General features: G+C 48.2%; 1 protein-coding gene across 1 annotated transcript; it reads right to left on the bottom strand.

Annotated features, from left to right (window-relative positions):
• Positions 1 to 396: 396 nt before the first annotated feature.
• Positions 397 to 25691, bottom strand: SARS2 (seryl-tRNA synthetase 2, mitochondrial). The gene is made up of 16 exons (XM_081922180.1): positions 25405 to 25691; positions 24574 to 24669; positions 23681 to 23710; positions 22725 to 22865; positions 19979 to 20033; positions 19752 to 19815; positions 16355 to 16460; positions 15840 to 15887; positions 14973 to 15081; positions 12908 to 12953; positions 10326 to 10413; positions 6876 to 6988; positions 4677 to 4770; positions 2496 to 2588; positions 2285 to 2350; positions 397 to 1006 (listed from the first exon to the last, which is right to left on the bottom strand). Exons 1-16 carry the CDS (start codon positions 25672 to 25674, stop codon positions 890 to 892), a joined length of 1536 nt encoding a protein of 511 aa, XP_081778306.1. The 5' UTR covers positions 25675 to 25691; the 3' UTR covers positions 397 to 889.
• Positions 25692 to 25958: the final 267 nt, after the last annotated feature.

The following is a 25958-nucleotide window of genomic DNA, read 5'->3' as shown; positions in this document are numbered from 1 at the left end:
CTTGGGAGCTGCTGGGAAAACCACTGGGCTATCCACAGCCCGGCCTCCCACAATACCCCAGGGGTAAAGGTAAAGGGACCCAAGGGAGCCGGCATACAGCTTCCGGGTCATGTGGCCAGCAGGACTAAGCCACTTCTGGCGAACCAGAGCAGCGCACGGAAACGCCGTTTACCTCCCCGCCGGAGTGGTACCTATTTATCTACTTGCACTTTGACGTGCTTTTGAACTGCTAGGTTGGCAGGAGCAGGGACCGAGCAACGGGAGCTCACCTCGTCACGGGGATTCGAACCGCCAACCTTCTGATTGGCAAGTCCTAGGCTCTGTGGTTTAATCCACAGCGCCACCCGCGTTCCAGGGGACGCAGCATGCAAAAACCTTCACTGCTAGAAGCAAACAGACGTTTTCATTAGCGATTTTTATTGGGCGAATGTCTTCTCTGCTCCGTCGACGGTTCTGATCAATGTACCCCGCTTCCCCACCAACGAAATACAATAGAGGTTAGGACAAGAGAGGAAGCTGCGAACTGGAATCTGGCTGATGGGAAAATGGCAAGAGCTCCAGGGAAGGGCAAAAGGGATTCCCGTCACATGTTGGGACTTCACAGCCAGACTTTTCTGGAAGCGCTCTGGGTCCACGAAGATCACCTTGGGAAGGACGGCTCACATTCCCCTCTGTCCTGAAGAAGTGAGCTCTCTATTCACAGTGCCTAATTGGGGGCAAAGGTCACCTCGCTGGCATTTCAGACCCCCCCCAATCCAAAGTCACCCACCCCACCCATAAGGCAGCGTCACTATTCAAGCGCTCATCCTTCCTTCCTCTCCTGGGTCTCTGGACTTCTTGACCCTCTCAGATTTTCCAAGGCACCCCAGGATTTGGAGGGGGTGTGTGTTCAGTGTCTTTTGGGCTGGTTTGGGCCGATGTATTTCAACGGAGTGTAGCTGGGCTTGCCGATGATCTCTGTGCCCATCAGCGGCTGTAGGACGTCTGGTACCCGAACGCTGCCATCCTACAGAGGAGGGACAAAGGTAGAGGAGGGGGTTTGAGGACACTGTGCCGGCCACCTTCTGCCCTCTGCAGAACCGCCCTGGTTACTCTGTGAACCGCCCTGAGACCTCCGGGTATAGGGCGGCCTATAAATTCAATAAATAACAAGAATACAGTGGACGCTCGGGTTGCGAATGTGATATGTGCGGGATGCACGTTCTCAACCTGCAGCGGCGCGCCTGTGCACGCGTGGGTTGCGATTTGGTCTTCTGCGCATGTGCAAAGCGCGATTTAGCACTTCTGCGCATGCGTGACCGCCGAAACCCAGAAGTAACCCGTTCTGGTACTTCTGGCTTTCAGCAGTCCATAACCCGAAAAAACGCAACCTGGAGCATCTGTAACCCGAGGTATGACTGTAACAACACAGCGTCAAATGAAACCCACACCAAACCTGTTTCTAACAGGGTATGCCAGCTCCCAGCCCCTAAAATCCCCATCAGCCCTGGAGTGGATGGGAACTATAGACCTCTTGGAACAACCCACAGGAGCCAACTCCTAGGGGCTGAGATTCCTCTGGCCCCTGCAATAAAATATTTGAGGGGTCCGCCTCCCCCCACACAAAGCTGATGGACATTGCCTCTGGGCTGGAGGTGGGGCCCCGCTGCCGTGCACAGAGCCCAGCCTAAAGTGGAGCAAGCTCTGGTTATCTCCCACTTGGACTACTGCAACACGCTCTATGTGGGGCTGCCTTTGAAGGTGACCTGGAAACTACAATTAATCAAAAATGTGGCAGCTAGACTGGGGACTGGGAGAGGCCGCCGAGACCATATAACACCGGTCCTGAGAGATCTGCGATGGCTCCCAGGATGTTTCAGAGCACAATTCAAAGTGTTGGTGCTGACCTTTAAAGCCCTAAACGGCCTCAAAGGCCCAGTATACCTGAAGGAGCGTCTCCACCCACATCGTCCAGCCCGGACACTGAGGGCCAGCTCTGAGGGCCTTCTGGCGGTTCCTCCCTGCAAGAAGTGAGTTTGCAAGGAACCAGGCATAGGGCCTTCTGGGTGGTGGCGCCCGCCCTGTGGAACGCCCTCCCATCAGATGTCAAGGAGATAAACAACTCTCTGGCTTTTAGAAGACATCTGAAGGCAGCCCTGTTTAGGGAAGTTTTTAATGTTTGATGTTTTATCATGTTTTTGATATTCTGTTGGGAGCCGCCCAGAGTGGCTGGGGAAACCCAGCCAGATGAGCGGGTTATAAATAACAGATGATGATGATGATGATGATTATGCTGGCAACGAACCTTGCGCTGGTTGGATTCCAGGAGGGCAATGAGCATCCGGGGAACAGCGCAGGCTGTGCCGTTGACCTGCAAAGAACAGACAGTTGTGCTGAGACGCTGGAGGCCCCCAGTGTGGCATCGGGTTAAGGAGCAAAAAGAGCACAGGTTATCGACACCTGGCCTCTCCTTCTCCCCACCCATCCCTGTATCTCAGGCCACAGGCCCAACTTACCGTATGCGCATAAGACAGGCGGCCTTCTTGGTTGTAGTACATGATGTTCAGCCGGCGGCTCTGGTAGTCTGTGCAGTTAGAGGCACTGGAGATCTAGCAGGGAAACAAAGGACAGACGCATAACTGGCCAACAAGCAACAAATCAGGACAAACAACACAAGCAACACGATGACCAGTATACTAGATAGCATGCAATTCTTTTTGCATAATATACATAATTTAGTACAAAAACAAAATGTGTACACTTGTAAATTCTCTAATATACCAGCTCCATCTGGTACGCAGGATGAGACCCTCCCAGCCCGCGGACTGTCTCGCCAGAGTGGTGCATGCTCTAGTTATCTCCCGCTTGGACTACTGCAATGCGCTCTACGTGGGGCTACCTTTGAAGGTGACCCAGAAACTACAACTAATCCAGAACGCGGCAGCCAGACTGGTGACTGGGAGCAGCCGCCGAGACCATATAACACTGGTCTTGAAAGACCTACATTGGCTCCCAGTACGTTTCCGAGCACAATTCAAAGTGTTGGTGCCGACCTTTAAAGCCCTAAACGGCCTCAAAGGCCCAGTATACCTGAAGGAGCGTCTCCACCCACATCGTCCAGCCCGGACACTGAGGGCCAGCTCTGAGGGTCTTCTGGCAGTTCCCTCCCTGCAAGAGGTGAGTTTGCAGGGAACCAGGCAGAGGGCCTTCTGGGTGGTGGCGCCCGCCCTGTGGAACGCCCTCCCATCAGATGTCAAGGAGATAAACAACTCTCTGGCTTTTAGAAGACATCTGAAGGCAGCCCTGTTTAGGGAAGTTTTTAATGTTTGATGTATTACAGTATTTTAATATTTTCTTGGAAGCCGCCCAGAGTGGCTTGGGAAGCCCAGCCAGATGGGCGGGGTATAAATAAATTATTATTATTATTATTATTATTATTATTATTATTATTATTATTATTATATATTTGAAATCAAATGAACACACGTCTGTCAATCTTTGAAAGTCCGTAGAAGTATAATAAGTCTATGGTTGAAACAAAGTAATAGATGCTATCCTGCGGGCTAAGCGGTAAAACTTTTTAGGCGTTCATGGTGCCGAAGTAGTACGTGAATAACAACGTAGGACAGTGATCCCGGATAATCTGACTGTTTTGCTGGAATCTTCTTCAGCACAACCCATAGATTAGTAAAATGCACAAGGAGCAGTGGTCATAAGGATATGTAACCACTGCTCAGGGGTTTGTTGTTACATAAATGGCCAAGGCCGAAGTTGTGTTGGGAGTCCTTGGGGCAGATCTCAGAAATGATTGTAGATATGAGAGTCAGATTTTGTCATTATCAAATGATATACAATGAATTGAAAAGGATGTTCAAAACAACTTTTATAAAAAACAACAACCCAGAAGCTTCTCTTTTGGTAATTATAGGGCCAGAACTACCTAAATTGTATCGAAATTTATTTATGTATGCTACTACAGTGGCAAGAACGTTACTCGCCCAAAAATGGAAAGAAGCAGAAGTCCCAACAAAGGAAGAATGGATACAAAAGCATGGAATATGCAGAAATGGCGACACTTACCAGAAGAATAAGAAATCAAGATAACAAACTTTTTTTATAATAGAATGGAAATGGTTCATTGAATATTTACAGACAAATTGTAAACAGATAAAAAACATAAGCAGGGTTATTGCAACAGCCTGCAGTTTTATAATATATTTACAGTAGGTAATTAAATTTGTAAGTTAAATGAATTTGGATATGCAGAAGATATGAAAAAGTAAATTTAAGGAACCGCGGAAAAGAGTGGGAAGTTTTGAAATGTGAAATGGATTGTAAAATTAATGAAATGTATAAATTTGAAAAGTATAAGTAAAAAACTAAAAAAAAGAGAGAGTTGGATTTTGGTATGGTCAGGACCCTCTTGGTGGACCCACCACCCTCAGAATTAAAGGGGGAGAGTTTCGCAGGAGAGGGAGAGAGGGGAAGTCTCTAGACTGTGACAACAATACTAAGCTAGACGGATCCACAGTCCGATTTCCTACATTCCCATGTTCTTCTTATCCTTCTGTGCTGCTTCTCTGCAGAAGGAGATTGAGAAGAATCTATCGGACTCTCCCCAGTGCTTCTTCCACCCTGGGGTTGGGTTGGCCCTTGGGCTAGAGATTCAGGAGCGATCGGACTATTCCCCCACTCACCTCTCCATACTTGTCCCGGCCTGGCATCCAGGCCTCAATGTCGAATTTCCTGTATGCAGGTAGGCCCAGTTCCTGTGTGGGCATATCCAGGACCCTATCGGTAAAGAGAAATCGGGATCAGATACAGTGGTGCCCCGCAAGACGAACACCTCGCAAGACGGAAAACCCGCTAGACGAAAGGGTTTTCTGTTTTGGAGGCGCTTCGCAAAACGAATTTCCCTATGGGCTTGCTTCGCAAGACGAAAAGGTCTTGCGAGTTCCTGCGGGGTTTTTTCCCTTCACCCCCCTTTTCCTAAACTGCTTATCAGCTGATCCGTTGATAAGCCGCTTAACAGCTGGTCGCTAAAAGCCGCTAAACCGCTAATAGCGCTAATCCACTAAGATGTCAATGGGCTTGCTTCGCGAGACGAAAAAACCGCTATACGAAGAGAATCGCAGAACGGATTCTTTTCGTCTTGCGAGGCGCCACTGTACATAACGGTAACCATGAAAGTTGGGCACAACCTGATTGGCCTTCTCTATCCAGGTCTTGCTGCCTGAGGATTGCTAAGTAAATAAGTGAGATTACCTTTTTGGGCCTTATTTTGTAGAACTCATACACCGCTGGACTGAAAACAAGCAAGCAAGCCCTCAAAGCCATTTACAAAAGATAAAACAGCAAACTCAAGAAAAAGTTGCAATAGTTTAAAGCACAGAAAAGTTAAAATACTGTGGTACCTCGGGTTACATACGCTTCAGGTTACATACGCTCCAGGTTACACTCCGCTAACCCAGAAATATTGCTTCAGGTTAAGAACTTTGCTTCAGGATGAGAACAGAAATCGTGCTCCGGCGGCGCGGCGGCATCAGGAGGCCCCATTAGCTAAAGTGGTGCTTCAGGTTAAGAACAGTTTCAGGTTAATTACGGACCTCCGGAACGAATTATGTACTTAACCCGAGGTACCACTGTACAGAAACAGATTAAAATGACCTCAACTTTCTGAGCATCTTGTAGGTACAGTGGTACCTCGGGTTAAGAACTTAATTCGTTCTGGAAGTCCGTTCTTAACCTGAAACTGTTCTTAACCTGAAGCACCACTTTAGCTAATGGGGCCTCCTCCTGCTGCTACACAATTTCTGTTCTCATCCTGAAGCAAAGTTCTTAACCCGAGGTACTATTTCTGGGTTAGCGGGGTCTGTAACCTGAAGCGTCTGTAACCCGAAGTTCCACTGTAAACTGTACTGAGCTGTTAAAAGCTTTATGCGCTAATAGTAACACCTTGAATTGGGCCTGGCAGCGAATCAGCAGCCAGCGCAGGTCTCTGAGCACGGGCGTGATAGGCTGGAGAGATCTCGCTCCTGTCAGCAATTGTGCTGCAGCATTCTGATGTTCCCTGGACGTTGCTTTGCTTTGTTAGTACAGTGGTACCTCTGGTTGCAAATGGGATCTGTTCCGGAGCCCCGTTCACAACCTGCAAAGAACGCAACCTGCGTCTGCACACGCGCGGGTCACGATTCGCCGCTTCTGCGCATGACGTCATTTTGCATGTCTGCGCATGCGAGAGTGGCGAAACCCAGAAGTAACCCTTTCCGGTACTTCCGGGTCGCTGCCCGACGCAACCAGAAAAAACGTATCATGAATCAAACATAACAAGAGGTATGACTGTACTGTATTTTAAACATGCCTAAGTATACCCTCTAGGGACGCGGGTGGCGCTGTGGGTTAAACCACAGAGCCTAGGACTTGCCGATCAGAAGGTTGGCGGTTTGAATCCCCGCAACGGGGTGAGCTCCCATTGCTCGGTCCCTGCTCCTGCCAACCTAGCAGTTCGAAAGCACGCCAAAGTGCAAGTAGATAAATAGGTACCACTCTGGCGGGAAGGTAAACGGCATTTCCGTGCGCTGCTCTGGTTCCCCAGAAAAGGCTTAGTCATGCTGGCCACATGACCCGGAAGCTGTACGCCGGCTCCCTCGGCCAGTAAAGCGAGATGAGCGCCGCAACCCCAGTTGGCCACGACTGGACCTAATGGTCAGGGGTCCCTTTAACTTTAAGAATACCCTCTAAGGTGGGTTCGGGATGCAACCAGACATGTCTCTGCTGGCTGGCCTAGCAGCCCTCTTTCCCCCTCCTCAACGATCACACACCCACGTCCCCAGCAGCCAACGGCAAGCAGGGGTCCCTCAGCCACCCCGCTCCCCAACTCTTGTGCAACTCCCTACTTGTAGTGCAGTCCCAGCTCAGAGAAGATTTCTTTCTGCACGGCCAGGAATTCGTCCAGCAAGGTCTCGCTTTCGAACCCCGTCTCGTTGGCAGTGACCCCAAACATTTCCACCTGGATTGTGGGGAGAGAGTGTATGATTATAGAGATGCCCCTTTTATGAAGAGGCCCGTAGTGAGACCATTGATCCCCTGCTGGTGAGGCTCGCTGACCTCCCGGAAAAGCCAAAATTCGACCTTTTCCTGTTAGGCAAAGATCAGAAGACGACCCGGATGGTCGCCAGATTCTGTGTGCAGATCTGTAGGCGCAGACCATCCCCCAACACAACTTGTTTGTTAAGAAAATCCCCAAACTCTATTCTATGAGTGACTCTGGGTCAGCTCCCTGCTGTAGTTTATTCCTGTACAGTGGTGCCCCGCAAGACGAACGCCTTGCAAGACGGAAAACCCGCTAGACGAAAGGGTTTTCCGTTTTGGAGGCGCTTCGCAAAACAAATTTCCCTATGGGCTTGCTTCGCAAGACGAAAAAGTCTTGCGAGTTCCTTTGGGCTTCCCCCCCCCTTTTCCTAAGCCGCTAAGCCGCTTATCAGCTGATCCACTGATAAGCCGCTTAACAGCTGATCGCTAAAAGCCGCTAAACCGCTAATAGCGCTAATCCACTAAGCTGTCAATGGGCTTGCTTCGCAAGACGAAAAAACCGCTATATGAAGAGCCTCACGGAACGAATTAATTTCGTCTTGCGAGGCACCACTGTACATTGTTTTTAAATTTATTGTTGTACATTGTTTTAATTGTTAGTTTTCCTTCTGGGATTGTACCCCCAATTGTGTTTTATAAGCTGGTCTCTGACCGTAATAAATTATCTGTCTATCTATATCTATCTATCTATCTATCTATCTATCTATCTATCTATCTATCTCTCTATCTATCTAATAGAGATCTGTTAGCCAAAGGAAGAGGAAAGAGTAACTGCAGGAGAAGAGGGAAGGGAGAAGAAAAGGAAGACACGGTTCTCCCCCTCCCCAATTAATCCCCACGACAATCCTGAGAGGTAGGTTGGGCTGAGAGTGAGTGACTGGCCCCAGGTCTCACCCACAGAGCTCCAGGGCAAGTGGGGATTTGAACTCGGGTCTCTCCCAGGTCCTAGTTCAGCACTCTAACCACTACACAACACCAGCTTGTGGGGGTGCAAATATCCAGAGTGTGGGGGTCAGGTGGGATTGCTATGAGGAATTATGAAAATATGGAGCAAGCCATTGTGTCCGCGATGAAAGCATTGCGTTGACTGGGTTTGATTCATTGACAATTTCTGATCGAATCCCACAGGCCTCTGCACCTCTGCCGTTTACTTTCTCTACACCTGACAGGCACATATAAGCATTCTAAAACACAGACTGGTTGCTTCCCCAGGCATCCTGGGTCATAAAGATAGAAAGTAGCTTTGATGTAGTTTGTTAATCTTCAGATAGATCTTAAGGGCCAGGAAGAGAGTTCACAAGGAGATGGTAAATACTGCCATCGTTCCTCTCCTGTTTATGACCTCCGGGGTTTTGCTGAAAGCATTCCTCTAGTCCTGTTTTATTTACCCCAGAATGTATGCATGCTTAAATTAGCTCTTTGTAATTTTAACTTTAACTTTGTCCCCATGTGGGGTTTTTTGAAATGCTCAGAGGAAATCTGATTGGTTCTTACAAACACTGTGTAAAAAGTTCTTTTGTGAATAAAACGACCTGGGCCGAGGGGTGGACAGGGTTATTATTGGCACCCTGCCCAGAGTCTTGCTGGTCAAGCCTTGTGTGTATTTTATTAATCAGAGTCCAATCCTTCCTTGCTTTTGGGATCGCTACACCAGCTCTCCACTTTCTGTGCTGAAGCAGCGGGGCGAGCCCTACTCCAACATAACCCAAACCCTGCAGAAAGCATTCCAAGGCCCCATGTAAACTTTGCGTGCCTCTTACAATGCACCTCTTATGAACGCCAGCGATGAAGCCGACACATCCCTGGAGGAAAGCTAGCATCACCTGGGCCCTCTGGCCTTCTGCTTTTTCAATGAGAACGGGCAATCTCTGCAGTGCTAAGGACTAGAAACTTGCATCGTTTGAAGCGAAAAGCAAGAGAGCCTTGGGATGAGTCCGATTAACAGATCCCATGCATTTGCTGTGCTTGCGTCGAACTGAACAACACGCTAGATTTGCCATTAGCATCTGTTAAGGTATCAAATTTCTCATTGAGCTCCATCCTGCTCCACCCCACCCCAAAAAACCTCAGGATGCACCAATAATAATAATAATAATAATAATACAGTGGTGCCCCGCAAGACGAATGCCCTCGCAAGACGGAAAACTCGCTAGACGAAAGGGTTTTCCGTTTTGGAGGTGCTTCGCAAAACGAATTTCCTATGGGCTTGCTTCGCAAGACGAAAATGTATTGCGAGTTCCTGCGGGTTTTCCCCCCTCCCCCCCTTTTCCCCAAGCCGCTTATCAGCTCATCCGCTAAGCCGCTTAACAGCTGATCCGCTAAGCCACTTTACAGCTGATCCGCTAAACCGCTTATCAGCTGATCCGCTAAGACGCTTATCAGCTGATCCGCTAATCCCGCTAAGCCGCTAATAGCGCTAATCCGCTAATGGGCTTGCTTCGCAAGACGAAAAAACTGCAAGACGAAGAGACTCGCGGAACGGATTCTTTTCGTCTTGCAAGGCACCACTGGTTTCCCCAGCCACTCTGGGCAGCTCCCAACCGAATATTAAAAACACAATACAGCTTTAAACATTAAAAACTTCACTGTACAGAGCTGCCTTCAGATATCTTTTAAAAGTCAGATAGGTTGTCTTACAACAGTAACCTAGCTATTGTCCATGGTGGGTGGTTCTGATTGGGACTGGCAAGGCAGAGGACCGGGAGCCCAAGGTTAGGTGGAGCCAGAGAGACAATGGCAGGTGGAACCCCGGTCTAAGAGGATGGTCTGAAGGTGCCTGGGACCCCCAGCTTGCTGAGGCCCGGGTCAGTGCCATAATAATAATAATAATAATAATAATAATAATAATAATAATAATTTATACCCCGCCTATCTGGCTAAGTCTCCCCAGCCACTCTGGGTGGCTCCCAATCGAGTGTTAAAAACAATACAGCATTAAATATTAAAAACTTCCCTAAACAAGGCTTCCTTCAGATGTCTTTTAAAAATAGGATAGCTGCTTATTTCCTTGACATCTGAAGGGAGGGCGTTCCACAGGGAGGGCGCCACCACCAAGAAGACCCTCTGCCTGGTTCCCTGTAACCTCACTTCTCACAGGGAGGGAACTGCCAAAAGGCCCTCGGAGCTGGACCTCAGGCCAAACGATGGGGGTGGAGATGCTCCTTCAGGTATACAGGACCGAGGCCTGTGCTGCGGACCTTGTCCCTTCTCCCCACCTCCAACGGCGCCACACCTCGAGCACACGTCATCCTCACCTTGGTGAACTGGTGCACTCGATACAGTCCCCACGACTCATGGCGAGTTTCTGTTTCCGCCCTGTAGCACGTGCTGACACACACTGTCCTGGCCGAGGCGGAAGAAGAGACAGAAGGGCTGGTGAGATCAGTGGTCAAGAGGAATTGGGCAGACGAGGGCAGAGGGGTCTGTGGGTGAGTGCACATCGCAATTCCATGGGAGGGCAGTGTTACGGAAATTACCGGGGGTGGGGGCACATCTTTAAAGTTAAATATTACAAATATTATGCCTGAATGTATCCTTTCAACTTGACAGCTCAGGGAAGTTACCTAGCTTAAAAAATAATATAAAATCATCTCCTTTCCCACTTTCCTCCATTCCAAAGCTATTTTCTCCTTGAAAATGGTCTCCAGGAAGTTCCCAGAGGTGACAATTGCTGGGCTCATTGTTAGCCAAAGGAAGCCAAATCTCATCACCTGACTTGCCTCAGGCTCCAGACATGCAAAGGAACTTCTATTGTACTTTTGGGTGGTGGGTACTTAAGACATATTTGTCTATGCTCATCTTATACCTGAGTCTTGCCGTGCCATGTCTGGCCATGCTAATCTTGTACCAAGGACTTGTCTGAGCATGTTTTGTGATATGGCACTGATGTAGCAATGATGCTGTACGAACTGTATTCTGGGATATGGTGGGAAAATTTTTAAAGTCTTTGTCACCCCATCCTTGGGGGTCAAAATTCCTCTTTGAACCTATTGCGCAATAAACTTTGATCTACAGCTATTTGCTCCGGTTGGCTGGACTCCTTCCTTTATTCTGCAGGGACCCGCGGGCTCTGCCCGGCGAGCTGGGTGACTGAGCAGCCTCGCACCTAGATTTTTCCGTAACAGCAGAAAACCTTACAAATATGGAACAAATAGTTGGCTCCCTAATGGGGGTGCGCGAACCCATCAACTTTCTTTTAAATGATCCAGATAGTTGTAGTGATCAGGTGGGATTGCTTTATAACAAATATAGAGTAAGCCATCTGTGTCAGCAAGGAAAGCATTGCGTTGACTGGGTTTAAACTATTTTGATCCTTGATCAATCCACACCTCTGCATCCCTGTTCCATTTCTCTTTCTTGACAAGTCACCTACACAGCCCAGTTGCTTTGCCAGGCAGGCATCCTGGGTCATCAAAGACAGTGGGCAGTTTCTTTGATGTAGCTTTCTGATATGTTAATCTTAGGGCCAGGAAACAGATCTCACCTGAAGGTGCTAATGATCCCTGTCTTCCTGGCCATCCTTCTTATCATGTATATTGCTTGGGGTTGCCAAATGCACTCCTTTGTAGTTCTGTTTTGCTTACCCCAGAAATATGCGTGCTTAATTAGTTTGGGTAGTTTAACTTTGTCCCCACGTGGGGTTTTTTTAAATGCTCAGAAGAAATCTGATTGGTTCTTACGAACTCTGTAAAAAGTACTTTTGTGAATAAAACGACCTGGGCTGGAGGGTGGAGACAAATTATTATACGCACCCTTCCCAGAGTCTTGCTGGTTCAAGCCTCTGTGTGTATTCTTATTAATCAGAGTTCAATCCTTCCTTTACTTTGGGGACGCCTCAGATTGTAGCTTTCAAGGCTGTGAAGATGTGCAGCCTTAAGACTTCTAAAGCATGCAGCCGGGGAGCAGCTGATGTTCCCAGCAGCCCATTCCTGCTGCAGAAAACCCTATGATGTAAAGGAGAACAGGCCAATGGCCCATTTAGACTCGTGTCCTGTTCTCACAGGGGCCGACCAGTTGATAGTGGGGAAAATTAGGGCTTTCTAATGCCGTAAACAAAAGCTGGGGCTCTCTCTGGAATTGAGGGGGTGGGGTGTATCGAGGCTCAGAGTAGACCCACAGACTCCAAGAATTACTAACATTAGACTCTAGAATTCCACAGCCCGTATTTCATCATGCGTAACATTCTGCCAACCTAGCAGTTCAAAACCACGTCAAAGTGCAAGTAGATAAATAGGTACCGCTCCAGCAGGAAGGTAAATGGCATTTCAGTGCGCTGCTCTGGTTCACCAGAAGCTGCTTAGACATGCTGGCCACATGACCCGGAAGCTGTACGCTGGCTCCCTTGGCCAATAAAGCGAGATGGGCGCCGCAACCCCAGAGTCGGCCACGACTGGACTTAATGGTCAGGGGTCCCTTTACCTTTACCTAACGTTCTGAACAGGACACGGGTAGCGCTGTGGGTTAAACCACAGAACCTAGGACTTGCCGATCAGAAGGTCGGCGGTTCAAAACCCCGTGATGGGGTGAGCTCCTGTTGCTCGGTCCCTGCTCCTGCCAACCTAGCAGTTCGAAAGCACAGCAAGGTGCAAGTAGATAAATAGGTACCACTCTGGCGGGAAGGTAAACGGCGTTTCCGTGCGCTGCTCTGGTTCGCCAGAAGCGGCTTAGTCATGCTGGCCACATGACCCGGAAGCTGTACGCCGGCTCCCTCAGTGCCGCAATCCCAGAGTCACCCGCGACTGGACCTAATGGTCAGGGGTCCCTTTACCTTTAACGTTCTGAACATGTGCGCAGCGGCACCTGAATGCATCCACAAGGTGGGCAGAAAGTTTCTCACCTGACGGGGGTGTCTTTCAGATTCACCGCATGATCCATGAAGTACCCTAGTAGGAAGAGAAGGCGGTGGGAATGGATTTGAGTGAAGAAATTGGGGCACGATTCCTTAATTCCTTTGCCCTGGTTGCTCTCGCCAACCCCGTCCTGCTAATGTACATTTTTCAACCAGGGATGAAGAAGGAACTATCAATAATGTTTCAAAAGAGTTTTGTTTCTACATTTTATGTGCAGCCTGCCTCTCTCTCTCTCTCTTTTGGAGATAGGAGCAGAGTTATGTTAATACAAGTGTCTCCCCACTAGGGCTGGGCAATACCTGGTTTTCAACATCACGATATATCGCCAGCTAAACATCGTGATAGACTGAGATATCGTGATGTCTGAAAGAAGGATGGAGCTTTGCAGAGGCACAGGCTGGCTTCACGGTTTTTTTCACATTGTGATTTTTGCATAGTGCAAACACACACACACACCATGATTCGCAACATGATTTTGCCAGGTCAAAAACTATGAAGCCAATATCACAATATGGACTTCAAACCGTTCTTGGACGATGTATCGATATATCGCCCAGCCCTATTCTCCACTTTTACACGTGGCCGCGTATACACACGGCGTCAGCAAATAATTACCCTATTTTTCGCCCCATAGGACGCACCTAGTTTTTTGGGGGGAAATAAAGAAAAAAAAATTATTTCCCCCCCAGGTGCGGGGCTGGGGCAGGGGAAGCGGAGCGCTGCGCGAAGCCTGAAACTTGGGGCGTGCTGAGCTCAGCGCGCCCCAAGCTTCTGGGTGCCGGCAAGGTCTCCGCTAGCCGTGGGAGAGCTGCGTCTCCCATGGCTAGCGGATAGCTTCCCGAAGCCTGGAGAGCGAGAGCACTGACCCCTCTCGCTCTCAAGGCTTCAGTGAAAGCCTGCATTCGCCCCATAGGACGCACAGACATTTCCCCTTCATTTTTGGAGGGGGAAAAGTGCGCCCTATAGGGCGAAAAATACGGTAAATAGATTGATTTAATCAATTTTAAATTGATTGAAGGCCTGGAAAGAGCAGTAAATCTGAAAAAATGGCACAAAAAGAGTGGGAAAACATGCCTTTGCACCAACCTTTGAGGCCTGTGGAGAGTTGGGAGCTTGAGAAAGGAGGTTTGGAGGGAGCGATTGGGATGGAATTGGGCGGATTTTTTTGTTTTTTAAAGGGTTTTTCAAGAATTTCCATGGCCTCGAGGGTGTTCCCCGCTGTATGTGATTTCACGGTTATGCACAGTACCCGGGAACACAACCCCCGTGTCAGAGTGGAGTCACCTATGGTGTTTTATAGAAGGTGGCTGTTTCACCGATGATTTGTATTTGTTTTGCTGACGATTTGTTAATTATTCTATATGGCTCATGCTGTAATTGGGACGTTCCATTACGTTACTGCTATTATTATTTTTTGCTTGTGATTCGTATGAGTGAAAAGTGTTGTGTCATGAACAATAAAGGAACAAGCACAGCCAGAAACGATGGGAGTGCGAAAACATCTTGGGACATAAAGATGGGGCAGGCCGATGAGGCTTCTCTGGAGCCTAAGGAAGTTCTCTCCCAGGACTCCATATACCATTCAGTATTCCATTATTGCATCTATTTAAACTTATTTACACTGTTGAATTTATCTTAATGCTGCCAGTGTTTTCAGCTGCACTCAATTATTTCCCATATCTTCAGTAAACGTTTTCCAATCTTCTTTAACCTTCTGTTCTTCTCTTGTTCTGCAAGCTGTTCTGCAAGCTGTTGTTCTCTTATTCTGCAAGCTGTGCATATCCTGTCAACCTAAGTTGCCATTCTTCTTTGGTTGGGACCTCACTCGCTTTTCATTTTTGGGCTAACAAAACATGGGCCACAGTAGCAGCACACCTAAATAACCTTTTTTTGACACCTGGGAATTTCAGTCTGAATTATCCCCAACAGGAAGGACTCTGGGGTTTGGGGAGAAAGTACTTTTAAACAATTTCCCCCCCAATTAATTATGGATCATTTCCCAATACTCTTTTACCTTTTACAAGTCCACAGAGTTCCACCCTTTTGCCGTACCTGCAATGCCAACCTCGGACGTGCCTGCCAGGCTCAGGTCTTCAAAGCGAGAAGGGTCTATGTTGTACAGCAGAGAGGAGCTGGCTTCTGGGGGCATGCCACAACCTTCCTGGGAAACAGGAGGAGAGAGGGTGGGTGAGTCTACAGAGCTCCCATCAGGTCCAGCCAGCATGCCCAGTGGTCAGAGATGAGAGCAGCTGCAATACAGCAACAACAGGAAGGTGCCAGGTTGAAAGCTGAAGCCAGCTTGCAGCGGGCAAAACTTACAAACACAGCTCAGCAAAGGTGATGCTCAGAGTTTGGTCAGAAAACTAGCTCTAAAATGCTCTGTTCTCAAGAGTGGATACCGAGGGGATATTTTGACGTTTCTAATTAGTTGCAGGTCCCTTCTGGACTCTTGGACCGAGACCAGGGCCCTGTGGAACACCCTCCCACCAGATGTCAAAGGGGAAAAAACAACTACCTGACTTTTAGAAGACATCTGAAGGCAGCCCTGTTTAGGGAAGCTTCTAATGTTTGATGCATTACTGTATTTTAACATTTTCTTGAAAGCCGCCCAGAGTGGCTGGGGAAGCCCAGCCAGATGGGCGGGGTATAAATTATTATTACTATTATTATTATTATTATTATTATTATTATTATTATTATTATTCTGAACTAGATGGACCAAAGACCTGCCTCCATATGAAGCAGCAAAGGTTACCAGACATCCCTGTTTCCCGGGGAAAGTCCCCGGATTTACAAATCAGTCTCCTGACAAAATCCTATCATTCCTACTGAAGTTGAAAAGTGTCCCCGGATTCTTTGAAAAAAAATCAGGTAACCTTACGATGAATACTTGGGGGGGGGGGGAGTGAGCATACTTACAAAGACGGCTCCTTTCAGCAGATCAGGAACAGTCATGGGGATAAAGCCCTGTGGGGGGAAAGAAAGAGGATGAAGAGCTGTAGGAAACATCCTTGGGTGCCTGGCTCCCAGAGACCCCCTAAGAAGGTAAAGGTAAAGGGACCCCTGACCATTAGGTCCAGTCATGGCCGACTCTGGGGTTGTGGTGCTCATCTCACTTTATTGGCCGAGGGAGCAGGCGTACAGCTTCCGGGTCATGTGGCCAGCAGGACTAAGCCGCTTCTGGCGAACCAGAGCAGCGCACGGAAACGCCGTTTACCTTCCCGCCGGAGTGGTACCTATTTATCTACTTGCACTGGTGTGCTTTCGAACTACTAGGTTGGCAGGAGCAGGGACTGAGCAACGGGAGCTCACCCCGTCGTGGGGATTCGAACCGCCGACCTTCTGATCGGCAAGCCCTAGGCTCTGTGGTTTAGACCACAGCGCCACCCACATCCGCTCCACAGGGTACCCCCCCAAAAAAGACCGTTCGGTACCTTTTTCAACAGCTTGTTGAAAGTGAACTGCACCAAGGCTTGCTGCAACATTGCTCCAGCCCCGCGGAGGTAGAATGACCGGTAGCCCGAGATGTGAGACAGGCGCCTGCGGAACAGAGGGGAGAAAAGAAGAAGGCATTGAGGAGCTTCCCAGGGATGTGGGGCTTGATCTGCTCATGTGGGTCACCCTGCTTGGGGGAAGAAAAAGAAGAAGAGTTTGGATTTGATATCCCGCTTTACCCCTACCCGAAGGAGTCTCAAAGCGGCCAACATTCTCCTTTCCCTTCCTCCCCCACAACAAACACTCTGTGAGGTGAGTGGGGCTGAGAGACTTCAGAGAAGTGTGACTGGCCCAAGGTCACCCAGCAGCTGCATGTGGAGGAGCGGGGAAGCGAACCCGGTTCACCAGATTATGAGTCTATCGCTCTTAACCACTACACCACACTGGCTCCTGGGAGGGAAGGCTGGGCTAGCTGGCCTTTTAAGCCCTGTCAATTGCCAAGAGCTTCAGGAGTCACTAGCTACTCCTATTATTTTTTTCCAATTATTTTTATTAGTTTTCCAAATTTATAACAAACAAATCCACAAACATAAAAACGTCAAAAAACAAACGAACATTTATCCTAACTGTAATAATTCCCCTTTTGTTAACATAGTTGGGTGATCTCCTCAATTCCCCCTGGCTGAGTTTCCACATACCGTATTTTTCGCTCTATAAGACGCACCAGACCACAAGACGCACCTAGTTTTTGGAGGAGGAAAACAAGAAGAAAAAAAATTCTGAATCCCAGAAGCCAGAACAGCAAGAGGGATCGCTGCGCAGTGAAAGCAGCAATCCCTCTTGCTGTTCTGGCTTCTGGGATAGCTGCGCAGTCTGCATTCGCTCCATAAGACGCACACACATTTCCCCTTACTTTTTAGGAGGGAAAAAGTGAGTCTTATAGAGCAAAAAATACGGTAAATCATTGAAGCAGTTTTCCAAAACTATTTTCACATAAAATTTACTTGGTCGATTAACATCTTTCTTTTCATTTTAACTTTTACCATAGTATTCTACGACATCACATATTTAAATCCTAGGCCAATCTGATACTCGCAAGTAATTCTATTTTAAGTTATCAGACTGTCACTATTTTGCAGGGAGCCATTCCATCACCAGAAACTTAGGTTTGCCCAAACTGGACATGTCCACCACATGCCCAGAGATCAACAAATTTTGGGAGATGATTCATGAAGAGATTAAAAAATTGATAAAAGTATCATGTATCAAAAAGGCAGAAGCATATTTATTAGGAATCTGGAGTAAGGATATCCCCAAAGACAAAATCAACATCTTTCTGTATGCAACAACAACATTGGTAGAATATTGGTAGCCAGTCATTGGAAAGGAAATTATATCCCAACAAAAGGGGAATGGTTACATAAGCTATGTGAGTACCTGGAGTTAGCAAAACTGAAGAATTTAATAAGGCATAAATCAAAAATTAGAATTCAGAAACAATGGGAATGCTTAAATGAATATTTATACAAGTAGGGCTTAAATATGAAAGTTTGGTTGTGCCTATCTGGTATCTGAAGAAGTGTGCATGCACACGAAAGCTCATACCAAGAACTAACTTAGTTGGTCTTTAAGGTGCTACTGGAAGGAATTTTTTTTAATAAAGATTTGACTGATTATGAAATAATCTAAGGAAGGGAAATGATTGAAGAACAGATGCGAAGGCGAGCAAGATAACTAAGACATGTGCGGTGAATGCGGTGGAAACCTATTATAATATTTTAACTAAGATTCATCTATTGTAATGTTTGAAGCATGAATTTGGGTTAGGGTTATATTATTGGTTATGAAAAGTACTTTCTTTTTTAGTTTGCATTTTGGAAAACATGTATATAGATGTGTTTACAGTGTTATGTAGGGATGCGGGTGGCGCTGTGGGTTAAACCACAGAGCCTAGGACTTGCCGATCAGAAAGTCGGCGGTTTGAATCCCCGCGACGGGGTGAGCTCCCGTTGCTCGGTCCCTGCTCCTGCCAACCTAGCAGTTCGAAAGCACGTCAAAGTGCAAGTAGATAAATAGGTACCGCTCCGGCAGGAAGGTAAACGGTGTTTCTGTGCGCTGCTCTGGTTCGCCAGAAGCGGCTTAGTCATGCTGGCCACATGACCTCGGCCAATAAAGCGAGATGAGCGCCGCAACCCCAGAGTCGGCCACGACTGGACCTAATGGTCAGGGGTCCCTTTACCTTTACCGTACAGTGTTATGTATTGTTTTTTATTTCTTTTTCTTTTCTTGCAAAATTCAATAAAAATTAAAATTTAAAAAAAAGAAACTTAGGTTTGTGCAAACTGGATTAAAGAGCCCTGTTGCACCAAATGTCTCTTTGGAGTTCTTCCCTGGAGGTACTGGGGATTGAACTCTCTGCTTCCAAGGCAGATGCTTGGCCCTTGAGCTGTGGTCCTTTCCCTGCCATGTTCCCAATATCCAGCTGCACCAAGGAAAACAACACTCTCCAGGAAACATGTCCCCACGGCCACGTTAAGAGTGCCAATTCCATGACGAACGCATTTAGTCAATGGCAGGCTTCCTTTCGTGACAGGAGAGGCTCTCAGCTTTGGCCCGAGGCTCAGAGGGAGCTTTGTGAAACAGATCACGGGGGGTGGGGGGTGGGTGGTGAGCAGCCTGCTACTGGAAAAGGCCCTGGGGCCAAACAGCTCATCTCAAAGGCCACCCATCAAATATTCATCCCTGTGCAGGAAGGAGAAGGGCTTCCAATCAGCTAACAGGTGCCTGCAAATTCTGGAAATATCCACTCAGAGACCAAAGGCACCCTTTGTCCTGCCTGAATCATATTTAGCACCCTGTCCCTCCATCAGGGCATTAGGCAATTTGTCGAAGTCTTGCTTGCTCACTCACTCTTCTGCTTGCCTTCGCACAAACACAATTCCTCCAACGTTTTTTCAGGGAGCTGGTGGCCTGCAACAATGGGGCAATTTATTCCAGGCCTCAGAGCCTGTTTACGTGGGGTTGTATCCAGCTAAATTGAAATACCGTATTTTTCGCCCTATAGGGCGCACCGGCCCATAGGGCGCACCTAGTTTTCAGGGGGGGGAAATCAAGGGAAAAAATATGATCCGCCCCCCCCAGCTCTGAGAGCAGCGGACAGATTTCCCCCCATGATCCCCCCCTTAAAACTAGGTGCACCCTATGGTCCGGTGCGCCCTATGGAGTGAAAAATACGGTAAACGGCACTCTCTCATTCTCTACCAGCAAGTGGAGCTGTTGCTTCATTTCTCTGTGCTTGAAAGGGATTCAGGACTGTCTCCTTTCCCCCCAAATGGTCCTTTTTAAGCAGAAAGCCTTGCATGGGAAGGGACAAGACCGTCAATTTCTCATACACACCTTTGCCTTATGATATCCAGGTCTTCCCCAATTTCCAGGTGCCCTTTCACCTTGAAGTCAAATGCTGTTTAAAAAAAGAAAAGAAAAACACAGGGGGATATGAAGATTAAACCAGGAATAAGGAAGAATTTAACAGATCCAGGTATTTTTTTAAAAAGGCAACGCAAGCGCTGCCTGGAAAGAACCAAGCAACCCCCCTAGTGGTGATGAAAGGAATTCTTTCTCACCTGGCTTTTCACCAACAACCTCCAACACCCGTGCTTGGCTCTCATCTCCAATTGGCTGGGGAAAAGAAGAGGTCAGAGGTTAAAGGCATGGAAGCGTCAGAGGCATTTCTGCTACCTGTTATTTACTTATTATCCATTTTTCTAGCCAACGTTTTCCTCCTAGGAGCTCAAGGTGGTGCCCAGAGCTCCTTTCCTCCCTGTTTTATTCTCACACAACAACCCTGTGAGGTAGGTTAGGCTCCTAAGGTTTTTTCCCTCCCCAGAGAGCTTCGTGGCCTAGGTAAGGATTTGAACCCTGGTCTCCCAGGTCCTGTGGGACGCGGGTGGCGCTGTGGGTTAAACCACAGAGCCTAGGACTTGCCAATCAGAAGGTCGGCAGTTTGAATCCCCGCGACGGGGTGAGCTCCCGTTGCTTGGTCCCTGCTCCTGCCAACCTAGCAGTTCAAAAGCACCTCAAAGTGCAAGTAGATAAATAGGTACCACTCCGGCAGGAAGGTAAATGGAGTTTCCATGCACTGCTCTGGTTCGCCAGAAGCAGCTTAGTCATGCTGGCCACATGACCCGGAAGCTGTACGCCGGCTCCCTCGGCCAATAAAGCGAGATGAAGAAAAAGAAGAAGAGTTTGGATTTGATATCCTGCTTTATCACTACCCGAAGGAGTCTCAAAGCGGCTAACATTCTCCTTTCCCTTCCTCCTCCACAACAAACACTCTGTGAGATGAGCGCCACAACCCCAGAGTCGGCCATGACTGGACCTAATGGTCAGGGGTCCCTTTCCCTTTCCTTTTTCTCTCCCAGGTCCTAGTCTGACTCTAACCATTACACCACACTAGCTCTGAGGAGCTAACCACCAGGGTCTTTTACATGGAACGGTTACTGGTTTCAGGCAAAGGAGCTTGAAGGGGCCATCAGTTGGTTAAGAGCCTGGTGCTGATAATGCCAAGGTTGCTGGTTTGATCCCCGTAAGGGACAGCTGCGTATTCCTGCATGGAAGAGGGGGGGTTGGACTAAATGACCCCCAGGGTCCCTTCCAACTCTATAATTCTATGCTTCTATGAAGCTTCCATGGGCAGGGGTACGTCAAAAGGCTTGGTGCCCATGCAGCCCCACATCCCTCTCTTCCTGCACACATATTGCCACGACCACAGGACTATATACAGCCTCGGTCCAGTATACCTGAAGGAGCGTCTCCACCCCCATCGTTCTGCCCTGACACGGATGTCCAGCTCCGAGGGCCTTCTGGCAATTCCCTCCCTGCGAGAAGTGAAGTTACAGGGAACCAGGCAGAGGGCCTTCTCGGTAGTGGCGCCCGCCCTGTGGAACGCCCTCCCACCAGATGTCAAGGGAACAACAACTACCAGACTTTTAGAAGACATCTGAAGGCAGTCCTGTTCAGGGAAGCTTTTAATGTTTGACGCATTACTGTATTTTAATATTTTGTTGGAAGCCACCCAGAGTGGCTGGGGAAGCCCAGCCAGATGGGCAGGGTATAAATACAGTGGTGCCCCGCAAGACGAACGCCTCGCAAGACGGAAAACCCGCTAGACGAAAGGGTTTTCCGTTTTGGAGGCGCTTCGCAAAACGAATTTCCCTATGGGGTTGCTTCGCAAGACGAAAAAATCTTGCGTCCCCCGCGGGTTTTTTCCGCTTTTTCCGCCCTTTTCCTAAGCCGCTAATCAGCTGTTCCGCTGATAAGCCGCTTAACAGCTGATTGCTAGAAGCCGCTAGACAACTGTAGCGCTAATCCACTAATGGGCTTGCTTCGCAAGACGAGAAAACCGCTAGACAAAGAGAATCGCGGAACGGATTCTTTTCGTCTAGCGAGGCACCACTGTAATAAATTATTATTATTATTATTATTATTATTATTATTATTATTATTATTATTATTACTATTACTACTACTACTACTCAGTTTACCGTTGCTGGGTGCCACACCACCCACTCTTCATTTATTTTTATTTTATTGAATTTATTGAATTCATATACAACTCTATACACATGGGTCTCAGGGCGGTTCACAGAATAAAATCAGATATCAAACCACAAAATACGTAATAAAAATAAAAACAACAAGCCAATGGCCGCCTCCCCCAAAAAACCACATTTTAAAAAGGCATAGGATGCAAATCAGATCAACCACAAGCCTGCATAGAAAGGAATGTTTTTGCCTGGCGCTTAAAAGTGTATAATGAACTTCCCTGGAGAGAGAATTCCACAGATGGGGAGCCACTGCAGAGAAGGCCCCGTTCTCGTGCTGCCACCCTCTGGAGCTCCTGGCTATGGGGCACACGAAGGAGGAGGAGACACATGCTCTCCCCCCAGGGAATATTCTCCAGCAGCTCCTTGTTGGAGTACTGGGTGGGCACAGCCTGAAGCCTCACACATTTAGCCAGCTGGAGGTCTCAAGCTCCTTCCCAGCACCTCCTCTCGACTGGGGACTGGCCAGTCACTCAGCCACAGCTATCAGGTGAAAGGTGACTAGGGAAACTTACGAAGGTGCGAACTGTTCTGTGTGCACCCCCACCCACAAGCAAGGAAAGGAATGGAGTAAAATGTTACTGCATTATCCAAGCATCCCCCTTCTTTTTATCTGCAGAAGAACCCTTGGCTGCATATATCCTTGACCCGGGAAGCCTACTCAGCTGGAGAGCACTGCAGGGCCTTCCTGGCAGTGGCCCCCAGCCATGCTCAATTTGAGTCCCCGAGTGTTCTAGGTTGCTCCTCTCATGTCACACTCTTTTACCACATCTGGATGGGTCCTGTTGGGCAGCCTGAGGGCGCGCAGGTAGTATTTCTCATCCAGCTCCAGCTCCAGCTGGCGCAAAGCATTGAGACGAAGGCGGAGCTCCCTTCCCTGCTGCCGCAACGCATTGTAGGCAGGGTGCTGAAAGGAAAGGAGAGGAGGAGAAGGATGCTGTCAGACCCAAGCAGGGAGGGAATGAGAAGCAGGGTTTTTATTGCTATTTGGATCCCAGTTCCGGTCTTTCAACAGCAATGAGAAAAGGAAGGAAATACATGTTAACAGGGAACTCCCTCAAGAGAATTTGGCGTGATTCTTCAAGAGGCTTTGATTTTAGTGATTCTAAAAAGCTTCCAGGCCAACCGGACAGGAAAAGCCCTTTGCCTCATTTCCATGTGGGCAAAAGAGGTTCCAAATGCAGTCCAAACGCAAGTGATAATAATAAAAATAAATTTTATTTATACCCCACCCTCCCCAGCCAAGACCGGGCTCAGGGTGGCTAACACCAGGTATAAAAACAATTGATTAAAATACAACATTAAAATGCAGCCTCATTTCAGTAGAAACTCAAATCAAAAACTTTTGGGGGAATTGCTCAACTGGCATTCAGGGCATACTGTCTCTGGCAGTGGAACTGAAACACAGCCGCCATGGGTAGGGAACAATAAATGGGTTGGAAGATTGGTTAGCGTTTACACCAGTGCAGTCCTTTCTCTTGCACCGTTGTTAGCGCCCCCAAAAAAGGAAAGTAAAATTCCCAAATACTAGAAAGAATGTGGCACAGACCTGACAAGATTATACGAGCCAAAAGTTTGGGAGAGAGTTGTCAAATCTGTAGGCAAAAAAATGCCAGAAGTGATTCTTCTCCCTTTGCCATACCAGAAAGCACTTGCTCTCTGTTTTAAAGCTACAGATGGTAAATTGTTACGGTAGCAGGAAAGGATAAAGAACTTTCTTACCGACTGCAAAGTACTTCTGTCATGGCTTTTCTGGAAAGGGAAGATGAAAGAGCGAGTTAGAATTATTCTCAAGATAGGTAAAGGTAAAGGGACCCCTGACCATTAGGTCCAGTCGTGGCCGACTCTGGGGTTGCGGCACTCATCTCGCTTTATTGGCCGAGGGAGCCGGCGTACTGCTTCCGGGTCATGTGGCCAGCATGACTAAGCCACTTCTAGCAAACCAGAGCAGCGCACGGAAACGCCGTTTACCTTCCCGCCAGAGCGGTACCTATTTATCTACTTGCACTTTGACATGCTTTCGAACTGCTAGGTTGGCAGGAGATTCTCAAGATACATATACACATATTCTCTCTCTCTCTCTCCCCACCCCCAAATTTCTGGCTGTAACACAACAACAAGAAAGGAAACCCAAAACCAGAATTTGTGGTAGGCAGCCCTGAGCACCCGGCTTTTCCTTCCTCCTCTTTTATTTATTGAAACATATCTTCTACAGTGGTTCTGAGTTGTTCCATAGGTAAAGGGACCCCTGACCATTAAGTCCAGTTGTGACTGACTCTGGGGTTGTGGTGCTCATCTCGCTCTATAGGCTGAGGGAGCCGGCGTACAGCTTCCGGGTCATGTGGCCAGCATGACTAAGCCACTTCTGGCGAACCAGAGCAGCACACGGAAACACCGTTTAACTTCCCGCCAGAGCTGTACCTATTGATCTACTTGCACTTTGACATGCTTTCGAACTGCAAGGTTAGCAGGAGCAGGGACCGAGGAACAGGAGCTCACCCCGTCGCGGGGATTCGAACTGCTGACCTTCTGATCAGCAAGCCCTAGTCTCTGTGGTTCAGACCACAGCGCCACCTTTTAGTTGCTCCATAATAGTTGCTATAACGTGGACTCACTACAATATCCCCCACTTCTTCAGCCACCTTCTCTTTCTCAGCTTCAAGTACTGCAATTTCTTCTTGCACCTCGACTAATCTCTGCCAAGTGGCAACCTAGTTTTCATCAGGAAAAAAGAAGAAAAATATGATACAGCCTAACAGCAGTTTAATAAGATTATTCAAAAACAGATCGTATGCACAGAAGAAGGTAGTACTGGAAGTGGAGAGTGAAAAACAATGGAAGGAAAATGTATGGAGCTTCAGTTATGATAAGCTGCTAATGCAAGAACCTGGAAACAGTTCCCTTGACACCCAGATGCTTGAGAGCCATAGAACTGTTACCTTTTACCCTGGCATGGCTTCACAGCCTTTATTTAAAACAAAAAAAATTCCTTCCAGTAGCACCTTAAAGACCAACTAAGTTAGTTCTTGGTATGAGCATTCGTGTGCATGCACACTTCTTCAGCCTTTATTTAGACACTCATGACCAGGCTGTTACTAATCTTGACAGCCAGGTGGAACCTGAAACTTGAATGAATCATTTTTAAAGCCAGGGCAAAGCGGCTTGCATACACAATGTTAGCCACCTAAGAGGGCAGTAATAATAATAATAATAATAATAATAATAATAATAATAATAATAATAATTTTTCATTTATGCCCCGCCCTCCCCGGCCAGAGCCGGGCTCAGGGTGCCTAACATCAATTAAATTTCAGTAATAAACGCTAGCTGGTGAAGGCTGGGTTAAACTCCTGGCGCTTAAAGCACCTTCTGGGGCTAAGCCCTCAGGAGAGCGGGAGCAACAGCTCTTGCGCGCCCAGCCGAGCCCACCCACGGCCCGCGCTTACAATCTCGCGCAGGTCCCGCGGCCCGAGGGGCCCCTTGCGCGTCTCCAGCTCCCGCTCGGCCTCGCCCAGCTGCGCGCTCAACGCCTCCAAGTTCAGCCGAGGGCGCGCCGTCCAGCCGCCCCGCGCGTGCTCGTACAGCCGGCTTCTCCCAGCAGCCTCCGCCGCCGCCGGGCGGCCGCTCCGCGTCCTCGAGAACAGCAGCGGAAGCCCCCGGCGCATATACCGCGGGCGCAACCCCAGGGCCCGGCACAGCCTCATGGGCGCCGCCATGATGGTCGGTCATGTGACACGGGGGTCGCCGGCCAATGACAGAGCGCCTCCGTCGCCGGCGGACCAATCAGAGGCGCAGCTAGGCCCGCCCAAGCTCGATTTGGTTGCCATGGGGAAGGTTAGGTTTCCCCTTTAAGGCAGGATTATAGAATGATAGAATATTAAGAGTTTGAAGGGACCCTGGGGACATCTAGTCGAACCCCCTGCAATTCAGGAATCTCAGCTAAAGCCTATGTTTCTTTTTAAGTTATGTTCAAATAAAATTCGGAGACCAAAGTTTCAAA

Source organism: Podarcis melisellensis (genome assembly GCF_964234715.1).
Source record: "Podarcis melisellensis genome assembly, chromosome: 8".
NCBI lineage: Eukaryota > Metazoa > Chordata > Lepidosauria > Squamata > Lacertidae > Podarcis > Podarcis melisellensis.
The sequence above is the reverse complement of the archived record's forward strand: the minus strand, read 5'-3'. Positions and strand labels throughout refer to the sequence as shown.